This window comes from Desmodus rotundus, chromosome 2 (assembly GCF_022682495.2).
Source record: "Desmodus rotundus isolate HL8 chromosome 2, HLdesRot8A.1, whole genome shotgun sequence".
NCBI classification, from domain to species: domain Eukaryota; kingdom Metazoa; phylum Chordata; class Mammalia; order Chiroptera; family Phyllostomidae; genus Desmodus; species Desmodus rotundus.
Window position 1 is genome coordinate 30,828,638 of NC_071388.1, and position 20,283 is coordinate 30,848,920.

The window sequence follows — 20,283 nt, forward strand, 5'->3', positions numbered from 1 at the left end:
CAGTCATTGCTTTAATAACTTATGAGGAATCATAGAATCCTTCATTTTATCATGATGTGAGAAACAGTGTATTTGGATTAGTTATGAAAATACCAAAATATTTCCTGGCTTATGACTGAAAAACACTTCGAGAAAATGAAAAACAATTAAACATAAAAACTGGTGTAAGTTAGATTTTTTTTTCCTTTACGTCAAAACTATGGTAACATAGTTTTCTGTGGACTATGGGAACCCACTTTTCCAACAGAAAACATTTCTGCTTTGGTCCTCTGTTCACAAGCTCAGCGCCTGCCACAGAATAGACTCTGGTTAGATATGTGTGGGGAACTGACAAATATGTACATATATAAATATATGCATATACCTATATCTATCCACATATAATCTCTTTCAAAGTCTTATTTAATACCATTCTTCCTAGAAAGTCTGTCCTCCAGTTACTGCCTAGGGTTTTACAAATACCTTACAAGGATGAGTATTTCTCTCAAGTTCCCTGGTAAGGATGTCAGGCAGGGCAGCAAAAGGAAGAAATTCTGGTGGGAAAATGATGGTGAGACCTATCCATTTAAAGGGAAGGAGCAGGGACTACCTGGGCCACAAAATGAAGTGACACCGACTGGACTTGGCTATTGGTGTCAGAGAAAGAGAGGGCATGGCTGTTTAAATAGCACGGCCCAGTGGCAATCATACGTCCAGCATCCAGCGTGGATTGCTACGTATGAAGGCCCCGAATCTGCCTTATCTACTGACTCCCTTAAATCAGGGCAATGCCTGATTTGGGGGACGAATATGAAATATACCCCTAAAGACAAATTAGAATGGCTTCTTACCCATATTATTAGGGGACAGATAATGTCTCTTTTTATTGCTTGTGTTCTCTTTCTCCCAGTTAGTAGATACTGGTAGGTTGCAATAGAAATAAGTGTCTGAGAGCATAAGACTGACACTAGAATGACTGTCATTAGCAGTTAATTTATTTGCAAACACAGAGCCTTTCTGGTATTTTTGAGGTACACTTGATGTTGAGTGTTGCTGGGGAAGGAATGCATAAGTTCGTTTTTATAGTTTATACACAAATCGTTATGCAGCCTCCAAAGACATAGCCACTGCGTGTCTGTCTCTGCAGACAGAAGCGAGTGTGCCGGAGGGCTGGCTCGCTGCAGCCATCGCTGTGTGAGCACAGTGGGATCTTTCACCTGTGCCTGCCACCCTGGCTTCCAGCTGGGGGCTGACGGAACACAGTGTTACAGTAAGTGGCAGTGAATCACAGCCCTGGAAATGTGTGGCATTTGACAAGTATTAAACAAGAGTAATAAAAGAACGACACTGAATATTTTGTCAAAGTGAAGCTCCTGAGACTGTTTTCCACAAGGGTGGGGCAGGGCTGAGAGCTTAGAAGTTCAACCCTTTCCTTTTAATTTAAAGAAATGGGCCCAGAGTCCATAGCAAATAGTCGGCGTAATGATCCCCAGTGTAGCCAGTAAGGACTAAGTCTCAGGTCTTCTGACTTGGGGCTCTCTTGGACCCATGGCTCTCCTTGCAGAAAGTCTGCTTCCCTTCATCACCTCTGCCATGCAATGTCTAGAAAACACTAGTCGATGTAAAACTCAAGAAAAAAGAGCTAGCAGGACGGAAGGAACCAGCAGTACAAGAAGAGCTCCAGATTGTAGCAAAATGACTGACCCACTGTTTGCTCTAAAGAGTACATTTCATGTCAGCTCTTTTCTCCCCCCACCCCATTTTTATTCCTTTCCATTCTGCCTCCTTAAACGTCACCTTCCAACTTATTCTCTTTCACGGACTCATCCCTCTGCTACTGTGATACATGCCACCTAACCTTAGCTTCTTCCTCCCCTAGGCTCAGTTATGCAATGTAATATATCCTTATTATGGACACATTACAATGTTAATATGCTGAGTTATTAGCTGCTACTCATAGCTATTGCAGCTATTTCCTTCTCATGTCTTCCCCACTGGTCTGCTGATCATCTGTAGATGAACGTGCTTCCTACTTAACGAAGCTTAACACCATCTGCTACAGATTCCTTCCAGTTCCACGTTCTCCACCTCAATATTTCCCATCCACACCCACCCTCTACTTCTTCCCTCCTTTTTCAAATGGCAGAATATTTTTTTCTTATTTCTTTGGATGGTTTCTTTATCTTTGCCTCTTATGTAATCATGGTATATCAATAATTCATTTTCCTTCCTCATCTTCAGACTTTACCTTTTTCTCAGTGACTTCTTCCCTTCCTTCTCCACTTCATATCTACACCTTAGCAGGTGAGTGTTCTAGGTTTGAAATGCAACCGTGTTGACTGGTTTTATTTTAAAGTCATAAATCTCAAATGGGTAAGCAAATATGGCTTCTCAAGGCTATGCTAAGAGAACATGTCCACTTTCATCTTCATCAAAATGAATGTTGAATGTTTTCTTTCTCTTCTAAATCTTTATTATCACCCCCCTTTTACCTTCATCCTTACCTTGCCTCTTATGTCATCAGTATGATGTATGCAAACTACCAGACAGGCTAGCGACTGATGGGAAATAGCTCGCAGAGTTATTTGGGAAAGACTCCACCCCTGTTAATGTGCTGTCCAAGACTGTCTTCTCCATTGCACCTCGGGTCCCATTCCCTCTCATTATCTGAAGGTCTTTGCTCTTGCAATTGTCTGGTGGATCATTCTCAGCAGCGTATCCACGTGGTCCGGTATGTCCTATCTCTGGAGTACCCTCTGCTAAGCCTACCTGCCACTGGAGCTTTAATCTGATCATCTTCACAGCACTCATTTCATAATTCTATCAGTGTCTTCTCCCCATCTTGCATTCTCTCGTCATCCCAGACTAATTAGATTATCACCTCTACCTCTGTGCAGTCACCTATGAACTCCAGGTTACCAGACTGCCTGCTAACTTCTCTAATTTCACCCTACGTGACCTCTCAGCTGCTTTCAATACAGTTGACTAACCCCCATTATTCTTGGAATACTTTCTTTTCTTCCCTGTTTTTACACTTTGCATGTTTTTCTCTCCATCTTTGGCCTCTCTCTCAATGTTGAATTTATATTTCCACTTTTCCCTTGAACCACATGTGTATATGCAGGTATCAAACTATGTACTCCACATCTCTGTTTGCTTGACTACTAAGCATTGCAAACTTGATAGGCCCCCCACAAACTGCTGATTTCTAGTTTCAGTTCAAAAGATGCTTCTCCCGTTCCCCCCATCTCAGTAAACTATCAATTTATCATTGAAGCTAAAGATCCAATGATAAAAAATTAATAAGTGACAGACAGGGATTTGAACTTGAGTCTTTAGGCTCCAAATATACTATCCTTTAAACTTTATCATGTATTTTTATACATTATGTATTATCAGTTTTAATTAATGGAGAAGAATAAAGATAGTGATAAGTAGAATAAATAACTTTGTGTTCTTACTTTAGCTCAATCATGAAGAGACATTCTTAGAGTCACTAAATTCTTCATTTTCCTCCACTGCATAAAATTCTGTTTCTGTAATGCCTGGGTTGTCAGTAAAGTCTTAAAGTCTGTTGGTATATTTCTACTGCTTAAAGACAGTGCAGTTTTGCTATAGTGATATCTGCCTTTTAAAGAGCAAACTAAATAAAAAGGGAAAGAAGAATTAACTACTAAAGATACAACTTCTGTAGTGAGCCTTTCTCTTAATGCCCTGAGGCAGAGAGAAATATGGATGAGTTTTTCTTTCTTATTAATATATTAATATTTTGGCTTTTTAATGTGGCCAGAGGTATAAGAGCATTTTACAAATGTATGAAATAAAATCTCTTGTAATCTGACTGGTGAATTCTCAGTTATCATGAAAGAGAAGGCCATTATTAATGAGTTATGAGGCACAGGCTTTCTATAGAATTTACTTGGGAAAGGAATTTTCCCTAGAGTTGAATACATTTAGTAGAATAATATTTTTATATTTATTCCCCTTATGTGAATATTTGCCTAGCCAAATTCTTTGTGCAGCTTTCACCAGACTTCAATATTTATTGATATACAAAACTTACTTGATAAAAACTGGTATTTTGAGTTGTTTCAAAACCTGTAGGTGGAGTAAATGCTTTCAGAGCCTGGTGATGTTTAACAATGGATTATGTGTCCATTATATAGCAATGCGTATTTTAGGAAAATATTGTTTTAACACTTTCCTAGGAAAACAGTATTTTATATTTATATGTTCGCTTCGCAGAGGCTCTCAAAACATCAACTCCCTACAGTGTGCTGTAAAGAACTATCACTATCTTGTGATTAGAAATTAGAACATTCCAGATTTAGCATGGTTAAATAAGATTTTCCCCAAATTCCCAAGCAATATATAATTGAACTTTAATTCCATATGTACTTAATGCATGTATATAATTAATAATAATTCTTTGCTGCCTATGAGAAACTACAGGGGTCATTTTAAAAGTTTTTCAAAGTATAATTTTTTGAGTGTATGATTATACATTATCTGTATCAAGGATGCAAAATCTTAGCTTACTCCTAGTGGGAAGTTATAGATGTGAGCATACCCTTGGTTAGTCTCCTGTATTTTTAATGACATTACAATAATGTTATTTGCATTTAAAGCAAATTACTACCAGAAGTCTTTGAGCTGCACTGATCACAGAAAAATAATAAGAGCCAAAGTTTGAAAGATGTCTCCCTAAAGAGTACATGTTAACATACCACAAAAATATCATTTCCTTGCATTATTTCAATCTTTTCTTTAGTTTTCTAATTTTTCTGATCTACGATAGTTGTTTCTAGACCCAAAGGGCTTCTTATTTTCAACAATAAATTAATTAGCATAATCCTTCTTTTGTGTGTTCAATTATTCAAAACCTATTTTTGAACACCTGTCATCAACTTGGTAACAGAGGATGGTGATGGAGCAGAGGGACAAGCTCAATGACAGGCGTGTGTACCAGGTGCTCTGGGACACATGGCCCATTGCTTGCCATCGCCTGGAGGCCGGGAAGAGGGAGGACTATTTCTGCACTGCACCTGGACAGAAACTATAGCAGATACCCAGGCAGTTTCAATGGTGATAACAGACTTCCAAGGAGTACCACAACCCCAAGTACCCTTGCCCTGTTCTTTCCCATCTTACTTATGTGAAAAGCTTCCCATGTTAAGAATGGAAGGAAATGACCCAATGCAGACACTCTTATTAACAAGAGGTCTGTCCAAGCAACACAAATGAAAAACAATAGAGGCCAATGGTAACAACAGCAGAGTACCTAAATTCCATACTTTTAACACTGATTCAAAGCATTATTAAATGTCTCATTTCCTCCCGTAGGAAATGATTGATTAAATGCCTATGTGCTCGGTACAATTGGCGTACATATGGTGAGGCTGATGTCACCCAAAATGCCCAAATTAGCATGCACTGGGATCAGCAAATTGGTTCACAGAATAATAGTATGTTTGTATAATAGGTGACTCTCATATACCTCAAAGCTAATTAGCACATGAACATGATACTAGTTGATACTAGTTAAATATGATCAGCTAATTCATTGGTTTTGTGTTCATGCTTTTGTTCCAAGTCTATTTTTTAAAGTATTTTCATGTACTCCTAGCCTCTAAAAAGTACAGATAATAACATACCATTAGCTTGAGAACAGAAATGTCAGCTGGCAAACAACCTATTTGCTTTCTGATTAAGGATTCAATACACATATTTTTTATATCCTGAAAATATTGAGAATTCCCAGAAGTAAATGTCCTTTAAGATAAGTGTTTGATAACCACAGGGGGATTATTTACCTTTCTGTGTCACTTTGTCAATTTAACATTATTTATAGTTTTATTAATATTTTGATATTGTATAGACATTTGCAATGCTTAATAGCCCTCACACTTTTACTTTTATATGTTGAGAGTGTTGATAAATTTCCAATAAAATTTGTCATAGCTTTCCCAACAGAATGTACCTGTTGTTGACATATATTCAGGTTTCTCTGTTGTTATGCTAATAACCCTCTTCTGCTTGTTTGGAAAGGGATTGAATTGGAAATTGTCAATAGCTGTGAAAAGAACAATGGTGGTTGTTCTCATCACTGTGAACATGCACTTGGTGGGCCCGTTGTTCCTGTAACCATGGATACCAGCTTGATGCAGATGAGAAAACATGCATAGGTAATGTATGGGAAACGCTCTTCCTTCAAAGTGGTCCTGGATTCATTTAGCCCTTTCTTCTCTAATACTTATTGCTGGAATGTGGGCCACCGCTCTCCAACTGCATGGAGAAATAAATTGAACAGGGTCTCTGGCTACTGGAGAGATATAAAAGAAGCATTACTTGACAGAAGACATCATTATCTTTGGATATTTACTTTGAAGTTAAAGGAGCTTTAAAAACACTTTACTAAAATGTATGGACTTAGTTTTATATCTGGAAAATACTCCAAGGCCTATCTACCCACTTCGTGTAATTTGTAACTCAAATAACACATGCTACCATGCACTCTACTTCTCTCCACTTCAAGCAGAAACGAAACACGGGTATTCGTTTTCAATTTGGTGATGATTTGAATGCATGTTCAACTTTGGTATTGCAGGAAGCTACACTCCAAAAGAAGACCTTAAATGATAGCATTTTTCAGAAATCCCAGCTCAAACCCATTTTGAATACATAACTTTTCCAACATGTTATGAGAACTTGTATCATTTGTGACAATGAGAAAATTAAATTCCACTCCAGCCTTGCTTCATAATGAAATATTGAATCTAGGGCTTCCGAGAAAAGGGAATATCTACTAAAAATAGGGATAGTGAGCAGCAAAATACATCATTATGTGCTCTGGGTCTGAAAGCACCTACAAGCCCCTATAAAGCAATTTGCCATCATTCAGGAATTATGTACCAAATTTTTTGTTTGATAATTTATATCATCTTTCTAAAAATTATGAGCACTAAAAAAAATCTTTGATCATTTTATACTACTCAGTATGGTTACTGGAGTATTATGAAAGAAGACATGAATTTCAGAAGTCTAAGTATTTGGGACTATTTTAATCCCAAATTATGTGACAGAGTGAACTTCAAGGAATTTCGAAGTATTCTGGTTTCATAAATTACTTAACCAAAACAATGTCATTACTTGTATTTCTTGGCCCAGCATTGCCTCCTGTATTTTTCTGAGTCCTCAGTTGTTAACTTAATGAAATGTGTAGCTTTCCTTGCTACTTCTATGTAATGAAAAATAAGCTTATATTTTCCTACCTTGCCAATATTTGTATCTCTAGAAAAAATAAAGGGGTTTCTTCTTTTCTTCCTCCCTCCCTTGCTTCCTTCCTATCTGTCTTTTCACTAAACGTTTTGCTTACATCCAATTTGGTGGCTTTCCTTATTCTTTGAAAAGCACAATTCAGTAAAATTCTTATTTATAACTAGAAAAAATTACACAGGACAGGGTTAAAAATGTAGAAAATTACATATTTATGAGATTTCAGCAGTCAACATGATGTTATATTGTTTATGGCTCAAGTTTATTTCATTTCCTGACAGTACATAACACTCTTAAAAAATATTCACTATAGGAAAGGCAATGACGTTTTGGGGGGGAGTGTATACACACATACTTTGCTTATTGCCTGAGAATGGATTAAGGCCGTAGATGATTTGTAAAACCATTCATGCATGAAGGAAATTAAAGAATTTTCGTTTTAGCTTATTTTAGGGTATGTGTGTGTGTGTGTGTGTGTGTGAAAACATACCAATAAATGTAAAAATAACTCATCCAGTCTGAAAATTGTCAATTCGTCTTACCTTAAAACAAAAATTTATTAGGGCTAAAACCAGGAGATATGTTAACACAATTTGAAAGACAGCTATACAAAATGCAAGTTTCAGACCAGCAAATAAGCTTACTACATTTAACAAGTGTTGGTTATTAGAAAAAAATTTTTCCAGCCTTTTGAGTTTATTCAACGACTATGTATGGGGCACATACACAGAAGGTCAGTTTTTTTCACAGTTTAATTTTGATGCTTTTCTGAAGTCAGAGGTGAAATCTTTCATTGTTTTGCCCGGCTATAATTGAAGCCCTCTTTTTTGATTAAGGCTAAAGTTTTACGAACAGGTGAATTTCTCTGTAATGTTGCAATATACGGCATATTGGCCAATGCAGGAAAAAAACCCACGATTATCAGAGAGGAAGAAAATGAAATAGGAAAATAAGCAAGCAAAGATCTTACCAAATTAGATCTGAAAAGAAGTCAAGGAATTTAGGGAACCTGTCGTGTCAGGGTTGAAGGCGCACAGCATTTTAAGAAAGGCTTGTGACATAAGAAGAATGAGGTTTCAGATGAGTTCCAGACTGAGGATGGCATACACGAAACAAGCTAGAAATCCCCCCGAGGAATGATAACAAAGAGGAATCCAAAACGTATCATAAAGTGATAGCCTGAAGAACTCATTTCCAATCGTGATACAGTTGTGCTCCTAGTAGCTGAGAACAAGGAATCCTGGGACCTACGTGTGTGAAGGCCCTGCTAGTATTTGAGAATACTTCAAAATTTATTTTAAAAAATATAAACGATAACATTTTAGATGAAATAAACTGTATTTTTTAAGGTAATTTGCCCTTTCTATTCATGCTATTTAATCCAAAGGACAAAAGATGTTTTAATATGAGAGGGACAAAAATATCACCTAGAATTTTGTAACACTGCCTGTGACATTTGGCAAGAGAAAGAGTGTTTTGTGTCCAAATGACCTTCATTTAGATTTTTTATGGTGACCCCTCACCTTAGACTATTGACTGCATTTTCATTCCTTCCTTTCTTTTGTCTGCATTTCCTTAACATTGGCACCCTTTCCAAGGTTAATTGGGGCGTTAACCTTCGATGTGGCTGCTCCAGTAGTTATTCTGTAAACTCAGCACTGACAGGCCACCCAGCTTAACAGCTCAGCAAACACACGAGGGTGGATGCAATCAAGGGCCTATAGCCAAAAGCCCTGAACACGATTCCCAGGTTTCTAGCCTCAGGGGAGCAGTGGGTGAAAAGTCTGTTGCTACTTCTTAGCCCATTATGTTGGAAATGATCACCTCAAAACCCAAGCCAAATAGATTGTTCTTTGGCTAAAGGGTTTCCATTTGACATTTTCTGGTGCGTTTTCGTTTTCCCCGGGGCCAATTATGTCTGCAGAGAAACATTCAGGTTTGTAGAATCCTGGAATAATAGTACTGACTGGAGACTTAAAGAACACCACTTAAAAAGCTATTTATCTGACAGAACATGCCAGGGTAATGGTGTCACCTATGGTAATAGGAAACCTTGACCCCAGGCATCCCAGTCAAAGCATCATCTCAAAGTTCAAGGAAATGCTCTGAAATATTCTGTAATTTAAAACGTAATGTTTAAAAAGATTGTCTACTCTCTGAATTATGGTTGCCACTTCCTTTCCCATGTGTGTGAATTCCTTTTGCTTTCAAATGTTCTTTCATCTGAAGTCTAGAACGAACGCTTTATAGAGTCTAAGACCGCCTCCCCTTTGCGGCTATCAGATGTTCACTGAGTGGGTTTCGTGGGCTCTTCTTTTCAAGCTGTTTTTTTTTTTTTAATTCTTCAAGTTCTCTGTTTATTTAGTCAAATTGCTGTTTAAACTGGAAAAATAGCATAGATCTATTTTCCTGTGCTTATAAATGCATTTGGAGATTATTTACATACTTAAAAAAAATAACAGGCATAGGAGAAGCATGCAAGAAACAAAAACCCAAATGCGGGCCTTATTCTTTTTGTGTTACAGTTGCTTTGATGTCTTTACTATGTAGCCTAAGGAATAGAAAATGATAAGTAAAACCATTTTAATTTAGAAGTGAGGCTTTTCAGCACTTCTCTAGGCCAGGCAAATTCCTGAGTTTTAAACAACAGAAGTGTCCTTTTCCCCTTCAGACCTTGATGAATGTGGCAGTGGAGAAGCCTGCTGTGCACAGCTCTGCATCAACTATCTAGGGGGCTATGAATGCAGCTGTCAGGAAGGCTTTCGGATCAGCACTGACGGTGGTGGATGTGACGGTATGTCCCTGAGGCCCACAGGACATCGCTGATGTGCTGGGGCACTCGGTGAAGGGAGGAACCTGCGAGGAAGGGAGTTAGGATGGGAAAGGGAAGGCCTTGACCCTCAAGAGAATTGGACTACTGTGTGGTTCTACCACTTTCTATCACACTAACTTGGGCACATCTAACCTCTCTGAGCCTCAGATCCTCACCAATAAAGTGAAGACAATAAAAGGATTAATGGGTAAATTAAGGCAAGTGATAAGTGTGAACCGCCTAGTACAGTGATTGACAATGAGAAATCACTCAACTAAAGGTAGCTATTATTATTGTAATACTTATTGGCCCATAATCTCTCTTACCTAATTTAATATATATGGGCAAGTGAGAGATCTTTGCAAGGTATGGTACAGTCATGTGAGTCGCTCGTGACAAGCTTGACTGGAATTAGAAAGTTGGTGGCTGAAAGTCATTTTAATTAGAGATCAGTCACAAAAGGATTGCCAGTTCATTGCCACAATCCAAATCCATATCAGAATCTTTTATATATTTGATATTAATTGAGCTAATGCAAGTTCGAAGATGTCATTTTATAATTTTCTAACTTATTTGTTAAAATTGGTTCACTTACATTTTCAGATGATTTCTAGATTATGTATTTGTTTTCATAGGAGAGTTTGGATTTAATGAGTAAATTCACTTTCTTAATCATTACATTAAGAACAGCTCATTTAAATCTTTACTATAAGTTATTTTTTAAAGTTTATTTTAAAAATATATCATCTCTAAATTTTTATTTTATGATCATTATTACCACTATTTTGAACCACATTATTCTTTAAATCAAAGCAAACAGAAGATGATTTTCACCTTTTTAATAACAAAGTATTTAAGAATATTATGCCTTAGAAAAAAATTGTGTTTCTTTGCTTAAAGAAACAAATTCTTAAATTATGTAAAGGATGATAGGTATATTTCTCCATATAGATGCCAAGCTCCTCTGCCTTGCAGTGTAGATAACACACAGTTATGATATCTATATATTCTAAACACAGTAGAGTATGTTATCATTTACCATATTCCATCCAATTAGCAGGGACCCCCAAATTTGAATTTCATCAACCATCTGCTCTTAAGCAGCGTGAGCCAAGTGTTGGTTGTACAGTATGGATACACGTACTCAGGCGCAGGCCCCCGAATGAAGAAGGGATCACAGTCTGAAGCAAAGCTTAGGCACCCACACTGACTACTGTGAACACACCAGCCAAAGTCTAGGTAACGTGAGATCAAGGCTCAGCGTTCTTCCATCTCTAAAATTCCCCACAAACCCTGTACAGAATTATGCCTGGAATACATGCTTTATCACAGATACTGAATAATTCAAGAATGAATGAACATTATGCAAAATGGTGCACAGCCTGAGACCACTGAATTTATTTTAAGTTTTAAATTCTTCATCAAAATCTAATGAACAAGGTCTCAGAAAGACCTTGTCTATGTAGATGAACTGCAGTAAACTTGGAAATGAGTCAAAGAAAAAAAAATTAACAGGATAAACCTGAGAGAGCATCCAGAGCTATGCTTTCTATGTGGCAATACATTGTCACGGGTTGCCAAGAGGAACACAAATATGCGTATGGGTTCACAATGTCTGTTATCTCCCAGTGCTTAAACGCAGGCGTTGTTTAAATGCTCCTACATGTGGATGAGTGTCTGGGTGTCAGCACAGCCTGTGACCAAGTGTGTATTAACTCTGTGGGGACATACCACTGTACTTGTGAAGAAGGCTACAGAATTGGCGGTGATGGAAACACTTGCATCGGTAAGTCACTGTGAAGAATGTTAGTGTGTCTCTTCTAAACTATTCCCACCCTTGTTTTGTTCAGGAGCAATGGAGACCACATTTTCCTTACCTCCACCTGTCCTCCCTGTTCTGTCTTCACAGGCTGAGATCTTTCCCTTTTGTTCTCTCTGCTGCAGTGTGAGCTTTGTGCTGGCTGCTTCTCACCCTCATTTACAATGGACTTTTTGAAATGACCTCAAAGAGTTCTCTCTTTCCGCAGCCCCCTGCCTTGGCTGTCTAGTTCAAACTCTCATTTCTCTCATCCACCCTTGCTCAGTTTTTCCTTCTTTGAAACAGCATGTTGAATCCAGGTATTCTCCTGTGTGGTCTTAGCTTTAGATGATGATGAGTTAGAGGAAGAAGAAGAGGCATTAGAAGTTGTGAGGTTTGCAGGCCTTCTGTTCAAGAGCCCACCTCAACTGCTTCATTACGTTAGTACCTCTCTGCCTCCCACCCACCAAGATGAAGAAGATCAGGAGGAAGAGAGAACAGATATTTGAGAACTGGCTGCTTTGCCCAAAGTTGGTGAGTAAAAGAGTTTATCTCATTGTAGTCACTTCTTTTGTTGTTAGAGAATTCATGTAAATTCTCTTACAGACAATCTCATTATCCATATTTAATACCATCAAATGTTTTAACGTGATGTTAGAAAGAAAAATGGGGCCAGAATCAATTCTTCAGAGCTTCCTAGCAAATCTATCATCTTTTATCTTTCTTCCTTTTGCACTATGTAGGCACGCATAGAGGTAAGTGGGGGTGCAGGGTGGTGGGGACTATTGAAGTACGATACGGTGAAATGGAGCTGAAAAATATCTTTAAATTAACATAATGGGGAGAAGGACTGGCACCTTCTAGCTCTGACTACTAAAACTCCATTAGCAGTCACTTTTATATAGTTAAAAATTTACTTTAACTAGCTTTAAAATCTAGACCTTCCTTATATTTTAGAATTCTTAGAACAAATTGTTTAATATGTTCAAGTGGACCAAGAAACTATCTTAAAATTGTGAGCAGTTTCTCTCGTACCCTCCCCACGGAAGGAAAGCCCACGTCACTGCTGACCGAGGTAAATCAGCACGCCCTGTCTCCAAAGGAGCAGTTTGCGGCCAGTCTGCGGCTGCGTTTTCTTTCCTTTGTCAAACAGAGCTGCTCTCTGTGGCCTCCCTCAGTTGGTTGTAGTTTAACTGTGTCAGGGCTTGAAAATTGCCTTGGAGTGCATTCAGCAAAATGGCAGAAATATTTTTATGCCATCCTGAATCATAATATTAGTATCAATCGAGACATCCGTATAAAAGTAGAAATGCTTTAATGTTTCCTAATGAAACTCCTGACACATTCGGGACTCCCAGTCGGCATGGCAAGGGCTCAGGGCCACCATGGCAGTCTCCACTTGAGCAGCCAAGATCTGGAGGGAAGAGAGACTCGGACAGCTGAAATGGACCATCCCGGCAGCTCTTCTCCTTGAGCCGTTTGGGTGGGCTGTGCAGGCGGAAAACCAGGAAATCTGAAAGACAGCTGCTCAGAGGACAAGGAGCCATGCACAGTTATCAGCAGGTCGTGGTGCTGGGGAAGTAGAGGCTGCAGCCCGGCCTTGGCCAAAGGAGAGAAGGCTGGCTCAACATAGCAGAATTTCAACTAAGACATCTGAGAGACCCCATTAGAAATAGGAGCAAAACTTGAAATGAAGTAATTCTTAAGATAACTGAAACCAAGTCTCTCCATCCTTATTCAGATGAAGGTAATTTCCCTCAAGAAGAGAATTGAAAAACACTGCATGATACACTTTTACAACAGAATACTATACAGCCTTAAAAAATACTAGTGTACACAATAAGGGTGAGTCTCACAAATATTATATTGAATGAAAGAAGAGTGATACAAAGAGTACATACTTTACAACTATATTTACTTAAAGTTCAAAAGGAGGAAAACAATCTAGGGTGATAGAAATCAGGATAGCACTTAATTTGCAAAGCTAATGATTAAGAATCATTAAGTCACCTTGGAGTTTTGGCGGTGCTGGCAATATGCCAGCTCTTGATCTGGATGGCATTTAAAGGGTTTTTTTACACTGTGGAAAAATACAAAATGCACACTTGAGATTTGTGCACTTCTCTCAATGTATATTAAATCTCAATTTAAAAAATCTTATTAAGAAAAAAAAAACTTGGCATAAAAAAGCCTAGGAAGAAAAGCACCAAGTGCCAGAAACATTGATTATTTTTTGTGTTCTGAAATCAATGTAATTTCTTTTCATATTTTTTACTTTATTAAGTGTTCTTTAGGGACTATATGTCAGTAGTATCATTAGAAAAATGTAAAATAAACTCTGTTTTAAAAGACCTCTCTTGCTGTCTTTTTCTGGGACTCTAGGAACAACACTCAAGAGTGTGTGTGTGTGTGTGTGTGTGTGTGTGTGTGTGTGTGTGTGTGAAATTAAACGTTTCATCTCCATGTTGCAGTCTGTTTAGGTGACACCTTCGGACCCGATTGCAGCTTGAGCTGTAAGGACTGCATGAATGGAGGCAGATGCTGGGAAGGGGAGCGGGGGTGCTCCTGCCCAGCGGGCTGGCGTGGTGTTCTTTGTAATGAAAGTAAGTGATACCCTGAAGAATTGGTAAGAGGGTCATATGTTCTCCTTTACTGCTGGCAAACTACTGGTGGGTTCTCCTATACTGTATTCTCCCTAAATTGTTTTAACAAGGAAAGCCATTGATGTGGGTGAAAAATCAATTTATTTGTTGTGCATAAAGAATGCCCGTGAAGCACTGAGGTTTTTAACTGAACATGTGATTAAAAGGAGAGATTTTATGTTCCCTGGGAAACTTGATGTACTGTTTCTTGTTTATCCATGGAACATAAAAGTTAATAAAGGATCCTAATATTCTAGGCCTATAAAAATCCCTCCATTTAAATAAATCATTAAGCCCAGGCAAGCTATTCCCAATAAGGAAAAGAAAGAAAGGATTTGTGCTACAAAGTGCAATTAATGGGATTGCTTCACTGCTGCTACTTTCTGTTTGTGTTTTTTTTTTCTTTCTTTTTCTTTTCAGAACATGTTAGTATAGCCAATGACACTTTTAAGTTTTTACATGTCCCTCATAAAAATATAAAAGATTTAAAAAATAATACCTCTCGTAAATGCTTTCTTTATATTTTAAATGGAGGTATACTTGCAGGTACTACCTGCCAAGTAATAAAAACAAAATATATTAACTATCTTTGTTTCCTCTTTCTCTTTCCAATTTACCTTAAAATTTTTTAAGAGAAGGGTTTTCTTAGTCTTTGTTATTAGCTTGGATGATGGCATGGGCAGATTTTTCTTTTGAATCGCCTGCATGTAGGAAGAAAGGGCACACATGCCATTTCTATTAGGAAATAGAGGTGTTGAGTCACAACATGGTGAAGTGGTTTCACCAAGATTACGGGTTAGGGCGTTGAGGGCCTCCCTCAAGCATCCCCCTGCTCCTGTGTCTCTTCTGCTCAAAAATCCCTCTAAGAGTGTCCTATTTCCTGACATGTAAAGCGCATGCTTCTGGCCTGCTCGCTGGTGGCCACCTAAAATCAGGCCCTTCCAAACCCTTTTTGCTTCTTATCTTAATCACCGCTCTTTGCCCAGCTTATCATTTCCAACAAACTAGCCACTCACCACTTATTGTTTTGCACTTCTCATTTTTTCGCCTTGTGCTAAGCAGCCATCTTTGTCTATTGCCACTGATTGTATGAAACTTTTTCAACGGCCCCAATCTAACCACAACTATTTAGATTTCCATGGGTTTGAAGTTTCTCTCTCTCTCTCTCCCCATTGGCCTAGAGTCAGCTCTGCTCCTGTGCCATTTCCCTGACTAGACTGAGAGCTCACTGGCAAGGTCCTGCCCATGTCTGTATGAACTGGAGGTACCTGCTGCATGAATGAGCAGATGAATAAAACTTAGTATTGAAGCACTCAGCTGTATTGACCTGCGGCTACATAAAATTGGGATCAAATAAATGTTATTGCATGATGAAAAGGAAGTAAATATTTATCTTATATTGTAAGTTTGCTGGTAAATATGTATCTTCCAAGCCCTTGATTTTTAACATGGCATCATGAGAAATGAAACTAAACCTGTATCTCAAATACATCAGAATATAACATATCCGATACAAGATAAATATAGACATACTGAAAATGAACTTGCTAATAAAATGAAGATAAGATGACCTCTTCTTTGGCTTTAGAAAACTTGAGGATTTTTAAAGTTTTCCCATGGCCTATACAGGACAACCTGTCCTTGAAAGCAGAAGATTATATCTTTCTTTTTGCATTTCCTCTCTGTCTTTCTTCAATTTATTTTACAAAAATGAAAACAGAAGAATCCAAGTGAAAAACAAAATGTTCACTGATTCTTTAACAAAAAGGAGGAGTGAGAACATTTTTAAAATATCCTTGTAAACTGCAGTAAATGGAAGTGACCAATCATTCATTACCCATATTTTTAAGCGTCCCAGCTCTTCAAATGCAGCAAGGGAAATTTTAAAAAAGAACATTCTGCAGAGATCTGGAAAGTTAGTTTTCCCACTGAGTAGATCTTCTAGCCTAGTATCTTTATTGGTCTATAATGATATATTGGCTTTGATGTTTTAAGAATTTACCAAGTAATTATAATGAAACAATTTAAAAACTATCACATATTACTTTTAATAGCACATTTCAGAACTCTATTTGTAAGAGACTTTATATTGACTATTTCATTTGTTATTGTAAGACTCTGTCCAATAGAAAGGAAAGACTGGAGTATTTTCACATCACAAATGAATGGGTTATATTCACAAGAGAGGACTCATGACTTCATCCAAATCATCCAGCTATGATTTGGGGCATGTTTGCTTTAAAATTTGTTTCTCCAGAGCAATTGCTCTGTTTGACATTGAGGAAGTAATTAACAAATCTGTGCCCTATATGATGTCATATTCTACTTTGTGGGGGAGTAAGAATCAGTAGTGTTGCTTTGCTGATGTTGATTTGATGACTTGCCATAATCCAGATACTGTAAAAGCTATTTAAACTTCCTTAACATTATTTTTCATGTGCAGTTTAAAAAAATCATCCCCTCTACTGTTCTTATAAGAACAAAAACTTACTACATGTAAATTAACAATGTACACCTAAACCAGTGTTCATTGACAACTTTTCTCTCTTGTACTTTTTTTGTTTTTCTCCTTCTTTTTCCTTTCCTGTTCATAGTAGTCTAAGGCTTGAAAGCAAAGAAAAAGTGAATAAGAAACCAAGTTTCCATATTAGCATCTGGAATGGTGTGGGTGGGTGGTAGAATGGATGGCATAGGTGTAGTTTTATAATATTTAGCCTATTATGGTAAAATGACAATAGTTACTGAAATTTTCCAAATACTTGTATTAAAATAAAGCTACAGATATTTTCTCCAATTTATTATTTTTATCGGAATACTAAACACTTCCCCCAAACCAACAAAACAGTTGTTTGCTTGACTTCATCATTCTTTGACAAGGCCAAATACCTAGGGACCCTCATGAAGTTTCATTCATTCCTGATGCAGACCCTGGCCCGTAGGGTCCATGTGTTGTGGCTGCAATACAAATTCACAGGGACTACAGAAGTCCTGTGGAGAAATAAGGACAACATGGCTGCTCTCTGAGTGAGAGAGGGCCCTGACCCCTGCCTGGACAGGCTTTTATTGCTTTTCTGGGCACATTCCATTGAGGATGGTCCTCACTTACTATGCACAGGTTCACTTTAGGTGGTTACCTTTTACAGAAAACAAAGGAGAGGATGTTGCTAATTACATCAAAGAGGAAGGATATTTGCAAATGTAAAGAGAAAAGTGGTTGAACTGGTTACACTCATCCTTGGGAGGTTTAGCATAGATTTTAGGAAGTTACTTTAAAGATGTGCAGTAAACATTTGCTGCCTCAATTCAGGGTGATGGAGTTTTAACAAAAGCAAGCCTCAAAGCAGCCTAGGTACAATGCAGGCCTGATTCCCCACCGGAGAACCTATCCATGGGTGTGGGTCCTGTGTGACGACCTCGCTCCCCACTGACCTTTCCAAGTGGGGGCTGGGCCACATTTCCCACACCACGTGGAATGGTCCCCTACACATTCTTAGTTAAAAATACGTGCCTTTTTTTTTTCCATTTTTCAGAATAGAAGGTGTAATTTGTTTCTCTTTAAGGTTGGTTAGAGTTCTACAGCAAAGATATCTAAGCTTTGAAAATGTGAGGGTTAGAATCTAAGGAACAGGGTAAAATTTTGTGTGTAACCCTTCGCAGCAGTATCTCAATCATCATTTTAGTAGCTGCATCAGTAATCCCCAGGAATGGTTATGCCATCTAAGCTAGGAGTAGCCGGAGACCCTTCCCAGGTCTGCAAATGACAGAGATTTTAATTACTTGGTATTCATTCTAATAGGAAGACAAGATTCTTTTTTCTTTTATATCAAAATGAGTATGTTATATACTGCTTGGTCAACTTCTTCATTTTCTTCATAGCTTGTTCCCCAGAGACTGGTGGGAAAGAGTGTGGAAACATCTGTGATTGTCAGAATGGAGGCACCTGTGATCCTCTGACGGGGAGGTGCCAGTGCCCCCCCCCCCGGGGTGCATGGGAAAACCTGTGAACATGGTAGGAACGTCTGGTGCCGGTCGCATGAGACAACTCGTTAAGGTCTTGAGGTTCCTAATGTACAATGAACGAAGTAAAATTTGTGTCTGTACTTTTCAAGGTAGTCCTTTCTGAAGTTATAAAAGGCTGTGTGTATACATATATAAGAATATAATTGCTTTAACTGATGACACGTGGAACAGAATGTGATACTTACATCTCCAGCTGTGATCTAAGTAGGATGATACAAAAAACCAAAACAAACAAATCAAAAAAAAACCTTTTTCTTCCATTGAGTAGAAAGTTGAGTTTATGTTTACAGGTTTGGATATAGGAGCTGGAGAGAATTTATTTGCTTTGCATAATAAAAGGAAGAAAAATGGGGCTCCTTGGACAAATCCAGAAGGAAAGGAGATGAAAATCAGAGAAGAAAAGGAGAGGAGAGAGGGAGGAAAAGAGGGAAGAAATGATGGATGAAAACTAAAATTCCAATGAGTGCTATGTATGGGTTTGTCATGGAAACCAGTGAAAAGGCCACATTTTCTACACGGGTTGATAAAGCCAAAGGAGAAACTGCTTTTCCAGGCCCAACAGCTGCAGGCAGAGAGTCGATGAAGACATATGTCTTTAGGGATTTCCAGAAATCATGAGGAATTTATCAGATTCTCACAGATCATGGAACTGGGGAGATGGAAACCAAGTTTAATTTGCTCTCTGAGAGGTTCAGGAAGGCTCCTGCTGGCATCCCATTTATTTATCCCCTGAAATAATATTTGTTTATTTTACAGTAATGTGTGCTTTGCCGTCAGAACGTGAGGAAAAGACAGTGTGAGACACAAACTTCTACAGAAGGGACGCTTAAGCAGAAGCCTACAACATGAGGGGACACGAGATAGGAAGAACGAGGAGGAAGAGCGTGGCCAGATTGATGACTGTAAGCATGCAGTGCATTAGAGGAACCAGAAGAAGTTCGGCTGGTGCAGCAAAAGTCCTTCGGGGAGATCTTAGTGCCTTGTGAGGTCAGCCAGTGCAGTTTGGAGTCTTAGCCTGACAGCAATGTCCAGTGATTGTAGAATTTTAGGTAGAGGATATAACAATTATTTGTGGGGTATAAAATATCTCCCTAACCTCGGTCTAATCACATTGGAAACATCTCACCTTTTGCAAGCTCCTTATTTCATGTAACCACAGCTCTAGCAAGTTTTGCATGTGGGTTCATATTTTCTTTGTCCTTCCCCCTCTAGGATGCCCAAAAGGACTCTTTGGGAAGAACTGCAAAAGGAGATGTAACTGCGCCAACAATGGCCGTTGCCACAGGGTGTACAGTGCCTGCATGTGTGAGCCAGGGCTCTACGGGAGGTTTTGCCATCTGAGTAAGTTGCAGGCACTACATTTGCTCTCACTGTGAAGTAAGGAGGCTCAGAAGTACCAGAAATATATTAGACAAAGGAAGAGACTAAAAAATATATTTTATAGAGTCATATATATGATGATTTATGTTCTAGTCTTTATTTAGCCTACTTACTTTAGAGAAGCTAGATTTTGATGAATGAAAGAAAAATATTCCTGAATTCTTTACATTTTTTCTAATTAGTAATTATGTTAATTATTGAAGGAGGATTATTAAGAGCTCATTTAGAAGGAGACTTGACACTTTATGGGAGTTGAATATCAAAAGGCCCAGAAAAAGTCTCCATTATTTCTGGATTCTAGTGAATAGAAATATCGTTTCCTAAAATTTTCTGCAACAGGCTATTTATTTTGCTTTTTGACCATCCATCACATTTTG

At 38.2% G+C, this 20,283-nt stretch overlaps 1 protein-coding gene across 1 annotated transcript in view; it reads left to right on the plus strand.

Annotated features, from left to right (window-relative positions):
• Positions 1-20,283, plus strand: part of LOC112309221 (EGF-like and EMI domain-containing protein 1) — a 195,070-nt gene that overhangs the window by 90,740 nt on the left and 84,047 nt on the right. The window contains 9 exon segments of the mRNA XM_053919362.1: positions 1,127-1,249; positions 6,028-6,108; positions 6,111-6,164; positions 9,926-10,048; positions 12,207-12,398; positions 14,336-14,467; positions 18,383-18,477; positions 18,479-18,515; positions 19,739-19,867. Of these exon segments, the coding sequence (XP_053775337.1) occupies positions 1,127-1,249; positions 6,028-6,108; positions 6,111-6,164; positions 9,926-10,048; positions 12,207-12,398; positions 14,336-14,467; positions 18,383-18,477; positions 18,479-18,515; positions 19,739-19,867 (966 nt within the window).